This window comes from Falco rusticolus, chromosome 3 (genome assembly GCF_015220075.1).
Source record: "Falco rusticolus isolate bFalRus1 chromosome 3, bFalRus1.pri, whole genome shotgun sequence".
NCBI classification, from domain to species: Eukaryota; Metazoa; Chordata; class Aves; order Falconiformes; family Falconidae; genus Falco; species Falco rusticolus.
The window spans coordinates 107,765,187-107,777,624 of record NC_051189.1 but is presented as its reverse complement, the minus strand read 5'-3'; the positions used below and the strand labels follow the sequence as shown (position 1 = coordinate 107,777,624).

At 45.9% G+C, this 12,438-nt stretch overlaps 1 protein-coding gene across 3 annotated transcripts in view; it reads right to left on the bottom strand.

Annotated features, from left to right (window-relative positions):
• Positions 1 to 284: 284 nt before the first annotated feature.
• The window catches only part of DVL1 (dishevelled segment polarity protein 1), a 104,644-nt gene continuing 92,490 nt past the window's right edge, over positions 285 to 12,438 (bottom strand). For 2 of the 3 annotated variants that reach the window (XM_037378839.1, XM_037378840.1), the window contains exons 12-15: positions 11,809 to 11,940; positions 10,721 to 10,888; positions 9,992 to 10,198; positions 285 to 4,971 (exon numbers count right to left, since the gene is read on the bottom strand). In XM_037378839.1, the coding sequence (XP_037234736.1) occupies positions 4,553 to 4,971; positions 9,992 to 10,198; positions 10,721 to 10,888; positions 11,809 to 11,940 (926 nt within the window). In that variant the 3' untranslated portion in view covers positions 285 to 4,552. Of the gene's footprint in view, positions 4,972 to 8,565; positions 8,613 to 9,991; positions 10,199 to 10,720; positions 10,889 to 11,808; positions 11,941 to 12,438 lie in introns of all 3 variants that reach the window. The other variant, XM_037378841.1, reaches the window with a different exon arrangement.

Below are 12,438 nucleotides of genomic sequence, written 5' to 3'. Positions count from 1 at the left end.
CTGCACTTTAATCACCTGTGCCCCACTTTAGCGGGGAACTTTTACCGCATTCCTGTCATATCTGGAACTGTAAGCGCTTCTGAAGTACCATTAAATCACAGAACAGAACGCCCAGCTGCCTGTCAGCTCCTGAACAATCTTCTCCTGTCAAAAGGACAAAACTTCAGTGTGGCAGGGGGTGGGGGGGAAGAAGAAGAAGAAGAAAGTAAGATTCAACCAATATTTCATCATTCCTGAATAAAAGATAATGCAGTAGTGCAAAGAACTGAAGACATACACTGCGGTTATCACATAAAATTAAAAGCTTTTTAGTGTTTAAAATAGCATTTACACATAAGCAGCTATATATTAACTATACAGACACTTGGGTTTTAATACAATATCTACAAAAAAGAATTCAATTATGCAATAGACATTTAACGGGAACAGTGCAGTCCATGCTAGTAAGAGGTCACTCTTTGAGTAGAACCAATTCTAGAATAGGTGATAGTCTGGGTTTTCATTATTTAAAATCATGTAACTTTGTTCCTCTACTGTACATAAAATTCTTTACATGTATTTCTAATCACTGATTAGAATTAATAATTTTAAGTCAATCTTATTACAATCCAGTTAAATGCAAAACAAAAACAATTACATCAACTCATGAGCCGTCAAGCCTCCAGGTGGGACTGCCCATTTCAATAGAACAAAAACAATATTAAAAGTCAATGTCTGTGCATCATTGCTTGCCATCCAATATACCTTTGGATAAAGCGTCCAGGGGACTGCTACCTTCGAAAAGTAGATTTATTAACAGGAGGTAAAAGACAATAGCAGTGCTTTTAAGACTATTTGCCAAAAACCCCTACTCCTCAGAGTTAATACACTGGGAGGGTACACAACTCTAACAGATACCACCTCCTTCAGATTGGAGACATCATCCTGCCCTGTTTTCTCATAATTTTCGGTGGTCCTCCAAACACAGCTGTTAGTCCTTGTTAAAAGCTGTCAGCAGGTACGCACGAACGTTAAGCTCAGCTGCGGAGCACAGGCAGATGGGGACAGTCTCACTTCCAGAACAAAACCATCAGCTACTTCAGGCTCCCGTTGCGAGGCTGTTTCCATGCTTAACGCAGCAAAGCCACACCACCTCGCCGCCGTTAGAGGCACAGGTCATGCATTCTACAGCCCAGCCAGTGCCCGTTACTGGACATGAATATCAGAGGAAAAATTCAAGCCCTGGTGAGAGAAACAGACAGTTCTGCAGCACTCCAGCCTTCCCGCTTTCTTCCACCTGGCACAGTACTCCCCGTTGTACGTAGCTCGGTTGGCATCAGTGGCACTTCTTGCTGCAGGTAGTACTGTACCCAAGAGGAGAAACTCGCACAGCGAGGCCCCCAGGCCCCCTTGTTGCAAAGACACATGCACATGCATTGAAAGCCAAGGATGGGACCTGGGAAACCTCCCGTAGTCGTTCACTTCTGAAAATAAAGAGCTAGCAATGTTTCAGGCCTCACCGGCCATTCAGGCAACCAGCCCCTCCACCGTACGCTGCAAGGCGGGGAAATGAAGCTTTTGGTTTACACCCAGTGGCCGTGACGTATTGCACCGTTCACAGAAGGGTCACGTACGTTCTCCTGCTGCTCTTTGTGAGCAGCAGGTTGGACGCGCTCTACAGCATCAAGCCCCTCGCACAGCCGTCAGGACAGTCAGAGCGCTCCTCGTCGGCCTGAAAGGGATGCCTGCTTGGGGATGAAGCTCCTGCAGGCTGGATTTAGCAGCTCAGTTTCCTCAGCAGACAAATCCTTTCCCACCCCTACGTTACGGACCGTCAGCCTCCTCCCAGGGATACCCATAAACACGCAAGTATATAACACAGTCGTTTCAACATAGCAGCAAAGACCAGCAAGACACAGAATAGTTTCTGCCAACAGCATAACAACAAGACAAAAAAACCCAACAAAACAACAAAAAACTAAACAACAACCCAGCAGGTGTGTAAACTGCAACTCTTGAAAAGACAGAAGGAAATTAAACACATTTCTTCCACGGGTGAAAGCTCAGCCCCCGGCTTTAATCCCTTTTGGAAATACCTTATTAGAATGACAGTCTTTTCCTCCAGCCCTGTAAGTTCTGCCTTAAGACAAAAGTGGGTCAGAAAAATCGTTATATATAAGAGACCAGAAAAGTTAAAATTCATTTAAAAGTAGAACCACTAGTGATTGTCAGCAAAGTCACAGACTCCTTAATAGTGTCTCCTGGAGACACAGCAGAATTACAGAATTATTTCACCCTGATTTATTTCATTGCTTTCAATGTCAATCTCTCAAAATAGTTTACTGAGTTTAGTTAGCATCTTTGTGGTGTTACTGGGAGGAGGAAAGGATAAGAAAAGATACTGTGGCACAGTCAGGCTTTAGGTAGTGCTAATCTTTTGAAGAAGCCATCACCAACGCTGCAATCTATGCCAGTCTATCAGATGGATTATGACGAAAGCACTGCTTTCAGAAATGTCATGTAGCTTTTTCGGGAGATTCTTTTTATATAGAAAACTGTCCAAACCCCCTCAGCTAGTTTAGAAGCCTAGTAATTGCAGTACCTAGTCTGAGCGACACACAGTGTCCTAAATGCCCAGCTCCCTTTTGAAAGTATTAACACAGACATTTGAAAATGTTACTCTGACTTTTGTAAAAGGGATGTGTTTTCACGCAGACCTGGAATAAGAAAAGTAGTGGTGACAAATCGATCAGAATGAACAACAGGCAAAACGGGCAGTTTGAAGAGTAATTTTTCAGGGACAAAGGAAGATGAAACTGCACGTATCTAGTGGGAAAGACACGTTCTCTTTTGACATTCGTACTGGATATTCACACTACCCATAAAGCATGGAACATAACAACAAGAAGCTTCTTACCAGTGAAGAAAATGCTTATATACAGTAAAGACTGATTTTAAAGCACCTGTCCTAAAACCTGCCAGAAGCAGGTATCTCACCAAAGAAGATTTAACCGAGGCATGGCCCCATGGTCAATGCCACCGACTGCAGCTTAACACTTACTTCCCATTAAATGAGCCACCCTCACAGAGTGTGTGTGTGCTCTTAACCATGCCCTCACTCAGTGCCTTTAAAAAAAGCTTCTTAAACGTCAGTGAACGTTCCTGAACATAATTTATCAAGCATCCAGAGCCTCGGAGCAAAAAATACACAGTAATGCAATCCTGGGGATATACAACAGCAGTTGCTTCAGTCAAAGCTCCCCAGCAGGAGCTTTAGTGTGGGTCTCACTCAGCGTCAGGAATAAAGACTCATTCCTTGTACCATTTGTGAACTGTTCTCCAAACACCCTCTCCCTTCTCTGCTAACATCTGCGTTCAGAACCCTTGGGCAACACTGCAATTGGGATCAGACATCTCCAGGTTTGCCTTTCAAAAGAAAAAAAAAATAAAGAAAGAAAAAAAGAAGAGGGATATGCTCAGAAATTAAGAACAGAAAAAGAAGTGATCAAAATGAATAGCCATGTCTCAGCAGGAGCCAGGATTGCCCTGCATCTCTGCTATAATGGGATAAATATCCCCTTCGAAAGGGAAAAGCTGCAGCTACACTAACAGAATCATAGCGGCAATTGTCCTATTTCTGTGGAAATAACTTTTAAAACCTGTAAGCAATTGTGCATTATAACCAGAAGAAACAGACACATCTGTCAGCAGGGATGTGACTGAAATGCCCAGGAACGGACTGCAACTACAAAGTCACTACCATGATACTAAAGGAAATAACTTTACATGTTCTGCACAATGAACACATACAGTAGCAAGACTCCAGCACTCTCCTGATAGAATAATATCCCCCCCCCCAAAAAAAAAAAAAAAAAAAAAAGAGAGAGAGGGAGAGAAAGAAAGGAAGATTGATTCATACTGCCTGGACAGCAGAAGGTGGTCACAACTTTTTGCCTTCTGCCAGGAATCGGTTTGAGCCTGCTCCTTCCCAAGCACACGTTGTCCGTACACCTGCAGGTCTGACTGATGCATCCCAAAACAGCCTTACGAGGCAGTATCACGGGTACCAGCCAACGAGCATCTTTTCCTTGTCAGAGAAAAAGCAGGGAACAATAAAAGTGCTACTATGCATTACTGGAAATTTAGAAGTCGTGTGAAATAATAGTCCTTGAGTCAGCCCAAAAGATACACTAATTGCATTGAAGTAGGTGCCACAATTACCAAAGCTCGTTAAGATGTGAATATACACCAGCCATTCATAATCAAAAACAAGGAGGGGGTGGGGGGTGAGGGAGGGTAAAGAAAAGATGCCATCGATTTGCTGACATTTAACAATCCCAGAAGAATTATTTTTTTGTTCATTTTTATGGTTGGGTTTTGTGTGTGTGTGTGTTTTTTGTTTTGTTTTGTGGAATTTTCGGCAACACAATCGCAAACCAGGCAGGTGTGACATGCAAGACAGCCAAGTTTCTTCCATTAAGTGTTTGACAATGACCAGATTTGCCCACCCACCCCCAGCCCAGTCCCCCCCGCGCCCAGCCCTTCCCCGAGCAGAGTCTGAAGGCACTTCTTCTCACATGATGTCGACAAAGAATTCACAAGGGTTGCCCATAGCCTTCTGGAAGGACTGCCGGCTCCCTGTCAGCTCCGGAGGAACGGAGCTCAGTTCCCTCACCGGGGGTCCTCCGGGGGGGCCGCTGGTCCCGTAGACTTTGGAGCCCAACTTGGGGAGATTGTAAAGGGGTGGGACGCCCGGCGGCCCGTACGAATGGTGGCTGTGGTGGCTTCTCTCGCTGTGGGTGGCAGAGCCGTGGCTCCGGTGGCTGAGCTGGCTGACCGGCCTCTCCCGCCGCCCCCCGCCGGTGCCGCCCCCGCTGCGGGCGGTGTGGTCAGACTCGCTGCCGCTGCCGGCTGACTTGCGGTCCTTCTCTCTGCCAAGAGCTCTCCTGCTGTTCTCGCTGTTGCTTCGGTTCGAGCTGCTGCTTTTGCTTCCTAAAGCCCCCCAGGGAAAAAGGACACACAGAAAAGCAGAATTAGCTCAGCTCCCCGGCTGGCTCCCCGCTCAGCTCCTACCGAAACCCACAGAGCCCGGTATGACCATTGTAATGGCAACGGCGATGACAAAACCGGGCCTGAACGTGCTGATGGTGGCTTATGGGATTTAGCAATGACGGTCGGTCCAACAAAGCGGACAAGGTTGTGCCATGCACAGGTACACGGAGACACCTTAGGGCTTGCACAGTGAAAGCAGCAGCTAGCCTAAAAACACCGGCTGAAAGCCACCTCTGCCACCGCCACCGCGCCGGCTGGAGAGGGGGGATGCAAAAACCGAAGGAAGAAAGCAGGCACTTGGGTTTTGACTCAAGCAAGCGAGGTTCAATCCAATTGGAATTGTCTCTGCTATCTTCTATCGGCAAAAATATTTCAAAAAGAAACTCATTTGCCTTCTCTACCATCCTTGGTCACACTGGGCATACTCGCAGCCAGGGCCACATCACCTGAGGTTAACAGATGTCCTTTTCCTGGCTTCAGTGGGTAGATTCTTTTAGAATCCATCACTACAGTGTTCCAGTGTTGAAGAATTCGTCAAAAAACAGTCATTTGTTGAACTGCTCTACAGTGAATCAGTAACATGCAGGATGCTCCCAGCAGAAGCCACTAAATCAACTCAGAAAAACAAAGGACGGCTGCTGGCGTGTAAGCTGACTTGTTGTTACATACAACTTCATACATACATACAACATACTAAACCTCACTTTACATGAAAGTTGAAGGTCATACTCTTACTGTGAGATAGGCTAGGATGATGTCAGGAGACATTTCCAAGTTAATTATTCTTTTAAAAGCCCCAGCAAACCAAACCACTTCTCATGAAGTTCATGTCATCTTTGTGCACTGCCTTCTCAAAAAGGATCCCCAGCCAGCTGAACAGGGGACAGCTTTTGAGTCTGAACGAGCCACTGAGTCACTGGGGCCACTGAAATGGGAAAACCAGAACGATTCTGAGCTGCTCCTTTCTTGAACTACAGATGATCATCACCACCTGTCTGCTCCGGCTGATGTTTAGAGCAGGCTGATAGAAGAGACAGGAAAACAAGACTGTATGTCTGGTGGCACAGTGCGTACAGTGGCAAGGCGAGATTCCCCTGCAGCGTGCAAGAAAAGCTGGGCACAGATGGAAAACACAATACGAAATCACCAGACTTGAAGTCAATACTCTGAGCCTGGGGCTCTGAAGTGGTATTTGCTGACTGTAACCCCTTATCAGCTCTCCTCTGCTCTGGGATAAACTGTCCTGCTTCATGCCTCAGTTTTCTTCCATCCGTGTATAGACATCTTAACGTAGCATCAGCTACCTCCACCAAATACTACAAAGATTCACTAAGGTGAATCTTTTTGAAGAGGTAAGGTGCTCCCTGAGCTGTCATTTCAAATGTTTCCTAGCAATCTTGTAAAAAACAAATAAGTGAGGTGAAACTTATTTGTTAGCAGGTTGACTGTTCTAAAGAACAACACAGAGATGATCTCCCAGAAGCATCTCTGTAAGCTCCCCACTGTGGCACACTGTTCGCACCAGAAGAAAATTGACATTTTAACACTTCCAGGGCTAATAGGGTTTTACCTTTGGCTCATGAGGCATTTTGTTGCCACCCACCCAAGCCCTGATGCAGGCTTCCCATACATAAGGATTCATTGTCAGCTCCACAGCTTTTGGCTGAGTAAAGATCACGGTGTGGAGAAAGCAAGCTGCCCTGAAAGCGCGTATCACTGATCTTGAGAGGTTTTCCACAGTCAGTAGGACTGGGAGTGCCTTGTGGCAATCCATCACGTTGCTACTCCAGACTTCAGTATATCTGGAGTAGCAGCTCTAGCTGATCTGCCAAGACTCCAAGAGGTCAAGTGGGTAACGCAGGCTTCTTTTCTCAGAAGAACCTGGCTTTCTGCAGCTGGGCTCCAAGCTGATTACACGGCAGAAACAAAACAGAGAAACCATCTGTCATTACAGCAGCCTGTGTAAGAATAATCAGCAGCAGAGCCATTCTCCTCTGGTCGTGCTGAGGTTCACTCTCTCCCTGACATGCCTTTAAATCCTGCCACAGAACAAACAATCAGAAAGTCCTTCGAAGCCCGAGTTTAAAGGCAAAGTAACAAGAATGTCACCTTCTTGGCAGCCAGGGACTGGTCTTGGAGTCATGCAGCCCAACCTAAAGCTGAGGTTTGAGATGCTGCTCTGTCGACACAACCCATGCAGTGTTTGCTTCCATCTAAGGCCAACTTGAAACCAGTGTCATAAAAGGGATTTAACGAATCTGCATTTCAAGTGCCTAGAAAAGCTGCACTCAGCACTGCCACAATGTATTACCAGCCTTCACTCTCTGGTACTGCTGGACACCAAACCTCCACCGCCTGAAGCCACCGAGACTCCAGCTGCCTCAGTACTTCATGGGAACAGAGTTTCCATGTGAATCCTCCCGGGCAGGGGCAGGAGAGGCTCCAGAGGCAGTCTAGGGAGGCCCTGAAGACCCTTCTATTGTTCCTGTCTCAACAACTGACATCCTGTGAACTTGAACAAATCCATCCTTCCTACTCCTTTCGTCTCCTCTGGCTGTAACCTGACGATCCCTCACGATCCAGCTGTACAAGGAGCATCGGCCAGAACAGGGAGGTGACTCTGATCTAAACACTGCGGTAACAGAGGTGACGTTCCGCAGAGGAGCCGGACCTCACACCAGTGTCATTCCCCACAGCAAACCTGCCCAAGCCTTTAAAAATAACCTAAGCCCCAGGTACCACAAGCAGGGACAGATGATGGGGCTCAGACGAAACGAGCAGCAACCTAAACTGGAACGCAGCCTTGAGCAGAACTGGAACACCACATAAAACCTTGCTAAATCTTCCTTCCCATCTGCTGCTTGCCAGAACACAGTCACAGTCTGGCTCTTGACCCAAATCTTGGGATTTTGTCCGTAGTCATCAGCAAATACACTGCATCCACCAGGCTCTGGAGCAGTGCGCTTGTTCACCAGATGAATTCAGTTACAATCTAACATCACACATAAAAGAGAGACTTTGCAAGAAACCCAATTCTAACACTATATGGAGAGTGGGCGATGCAACCTTGTGTCCCAGTACTCCCGATACCTGCCTGAGACATCTGGACAGTGCTCAAGTGTCTTTTAGTAAATGAGCAGTAGAAGGGCATTGGTAGATAAATCCGATCCATATGGATGACATCAGTCTAATACATTAGCAGCTGGGATTACTGATTTATTTAATGAAGAGCAGTGGATGACTGGCAATACCATTTTCCCATCTGAGCTGACAGTGAGCTATCTGATGCCATTCCCTCCGTAGCTGCTGCAGCACAGTCACACAGGGGCCAGACAGGTTGATAGGCTAATGCCACGCTATCGGACTACTGTGCACTGAGACAGGTTGAATGTCCAAGACAATTAAAAAGAAAAAAAAAAGAAAAAAAAAAAGAAGGAAAAAAAAAGAAAAAAATACAGCTAAACATTTGGGTCACAAGAGTCTAAATGATCATGCTGTGAATTCATTATTATTATGGAGGCATTTGAAGCTTACCAATCCCCTAGAGTCAGCCATTCCTCTATGAATCCTTCAGTCTAATGCTTGCTCAGAACAAAACAAGGGAATAAAGTTACAAAACAAGAAACAACACAGAAGTGTAGTTTCCAAAAGAAGAACAAGGAAGGTGTTGAAACCCTTCAGAATTAAATACCTTGGCACCTTTCCAAAGGCTCTCTTTAGCCAGTAACACAGGTCGCATGGATAAAATACCATACCTTTCCTATTCCAGCAGCAGAGATCTAATATTCTACTGCCCACAGAACCAGCTGCCAAAAAAAAAATATAATCTCATACTTTCCAGTACAATCAGCTAGCAGTTCTAAAACTTCCGGATACAACTGTGAGCTTCCTCACAGACACTTCTTATTTTGAGATAAGATGGGAAGCAATAGTGCTAAAATCTTGTGAGCAAGTTCCTGTTAAAAAATTCTTTTGTGCAATTTTGCGAAATCTAACTGCCTGCAATGAACAGGACAAAGTTACATCCAAGTTACTGGATGTTAATGACAAAACCAGAGAATCCTCACCCTTTCTCTACTGGCAGCGTTTCCAAAAGCAAAACTCACTCTGGAATTGATTTTTTTTCAAAAATCAAAATCTGTACAGCCAAAAAACCATAATTTTTATCTACTAAGGTTTAAAAATCAACCACAAAATTATCCTAGGGCAGGAAAGGAGGAGGTCAGGTTTTTAATCCATGCAGTATCATCTTTTTTTTTCCCTGGCACATATTCCAAAAGAGACTCTCCTCCCTGTGAGCAGTGTTTCAGCCCTGTAAACCATCTGGCTGGCCACGTCACGCTTGTCTCACACAAGCAAAGAGCGTGATTTTCCTTCTGGATTGTGCATTGAAGTGAAAGCCAAGAGCACCTTGGTTCTAATCCCTGTTCCATCAGCGATGAAACGGCCTAATTGCTAGCAATATCAAGCGACTGCAGCCCCGCTGCTGGCAATGGCTCTGACCTCTAAAAAGGAGGGCGACAGTTTATCTGTTTTAACAGGGTGGACAATTGAGTCATTAATGTTGGCCTGATCAGCATTATCTAAGCAGCAGTTAACCGTGTGGGGCTGGGGGGTAAGAAAAGTCCAGCTGCCCACACCACCACGGACACGACAAATACTTGGCTCTGGTTCCCCATGGGCATTTTGCACGGGGCAGAGAACTACAGGATAACTATAAAGAACATGTATTCTGGTCTATTCTGCTGACTCAGAGCATCGCTGGCAGTTCCGATACAGAGCTGAAAGGCTAACCCACTCCATCACACACACAAACGGTCTCGATTAAGGGCGGTCGCACCAATTCCATGCAGGTAGCACACAAAACCACAAGACAGGAGCACAGACAGTACGGAGGAACTCAAGCCAATGGTCAGGGATAATGACAGCTGTAGAGATAAATACCACTGAACCGTCTTACCTTCACTTTGCTGGCTCCCTGCGCTGCCGCTACCGTAGCTAAAGCCTGGGTCTTGGTATGCTGGTGGGAAACATGGAGGGGGCAGAGGATACTGGTATGGGTATCCTTGGCCTAATGGCCAGGGAGCAGCAGGATGGGGAAGTGGAGCAAGGGTATCCTGATCCGAGGCTCCGCTAGAACCGTTGTTAAGGTTCAGTGCAGCCATATCTGGAAAAAAGAGAGAAAAAGTGAAGACTGCGCTCCGACCTGGCAGCTGGCTCCTGCACATCACTAATTCCCGACCCAGCACCTGGTGTGGCGAGGGAGCAGAGGGACTCAGCCTCAGGGTTCACTTAAACACCACAGACGGCAGGACAGACATCAGCGTTTACCGCTGAGCACCAGGGTACCGCTGCAGCACTTCCGTAAGGCAAGGAGGAATTATCCCCATTTTACAGATTGGAAACTGCCTGGCTGACAAGCAGGACGCCTGTGGCATCACCAGAAATAAATCCTGCCTTCCTGAGCCTCGGTGCACTACCCTGTTTGATGAGTTCATTTTTCTCTTCCAAACGGTCTAATTGCTTGGTCTGAACAAGTGTCAACCACTTATCAGGCACCCTCAGGCTGACGACCCGTTCCGAACCGCCACTTGTGAGATCCTACAGGGCTCCCTGTCCCCTGCGCATCCTGCCAGCACAGCAGAGACGACGCACATGCAGCTTTGCCCCTCACAGACGGGAAACTTACTGCCACAGAGGTCTCCAAAGACGTAATAGCACTGTTCCGAGAAGGTGATTTTGTTCACAGTGTGCCTGAGGTAGCCGTGTTTTAACATGCTGCTGGCGTATTTTCTAGCCTCCCGTCGGTCTTTGAAGCCTTCTACGTGTGTGTAAAGCCAGTCGACCACATCTGCTCCTAAAATGAGGAGAAGGAGACACAGGATCATCCAAGCCAAACTGACCTTGTTCAGTTTTTTAATCTTCAGATTATCACAGCCCACTAGTACTACCGTGCCAGGGACCGAATGCAAACATGAATATGTAGCAATCTTGCTGCAAAGAGTTTAAAATGTCATTTTCATGACTCAGCCTAACTGCTAAATTACTTACCACATCAATGGAGAAAGCAAAGAATTACCTTGCATCCAGTTGAATACTCCATTAACAGTGATACCCAAATACACACAGAGGAAGTTTTACAGGTACACTGTTCAACCCTTTCTGAGTCGCAATAATGAAAAAGGGTATAGAATGAAAATAACAGGAGTTACGGAACAGAAGTGACTGGGAGAGTCATCTTCCTCCAGAGGCAGATGTTATGTGGTCAAAAGACCTGGGTTCCAATCCTTTTCTCATCAAAAAGTAGCTACAACCCAGATTAACTAAATGTGACCACAGTTCAGGTCACAGGACAGTCAGAATCAAAGGCAGGCTAGTTGTGGTAATTTTAAATGTAATTAAGATGCTTTATTAAGCTTGTGTGGCTGTCTGGAACTGGAATTACAAGGATTTTTGCTTTGCTGAAATTGGGCAGATTACTAGAGCCACAAGTAGTTGCATGGAAAACCTAAGCTATAACAACTCAGGATGAATGACCAGATGTGCACAGGCATGAGAAACGTGCAGGATTTCTGGCTGTCCAGGCTCAAACAACAGCTATTAGTTATTTTCTGTCACACTTAGAGCTGTTCATGAATACCAAGTCAAGGGAATGTAAGAGGTCACAGCCAGGGGGGAAAAGGAAAAGTTCATAGAAAGGTAGTTTCTTCAGCCTGTTTCCAAAAAGCCACCGATTTGGGGTTTTATCCCCCCCCAGCACTCCTTTGATCTGCTTACCTATCACTGCGTTGGAGATGGTAATTTTTAACCACATCCTGTCCCGAATTTCAAGGCCTGAGTCCGGGAGCTGCATAACCTTGACAATAGTAGCCATGTCACTCTTCACAGTTAAGGGGCATTCTTCTAACTCTAAAAGGAAGAAAGGTTACATGCTTCTTTGAAATGAACCAAGTCTGAAAGGAACTTCTCAGCTCCCAGTCTGGATGAAACATTTCAAGGCACAGCTTTACCAACAGATGTAAAAAAAAAAAAAGACACAGAGGTTCTCAAATGCATCTTCGTCGATGGCATAAATTACAGCAGTCGTACCAATTCTCTCAAGATTGTGCTCAGTGCAACCGGTTTAGTCACTGGGATGGTGAGCCCCTACATGTCTTGACTTCACAACCCAGCTATGGGTCAGTGCTGCACTCTTCCAATCCACACTGCACCGAGATTTGCAGAAGAGTAAACCCAAGGAGCTCTAGGACCACTGCTTCCCACTTCAATTTGCCATGAGCAGCCCCTACCCACCCAACGGCTTGGTGCACTGTATGCAAAACTCTGTAGGACAAGTTTTCTTGGCTTGTTCTTTGGCTTTTGGTTTAATTGTCAGGAATAATACTCATCTGCATAGATGTGGTGCTT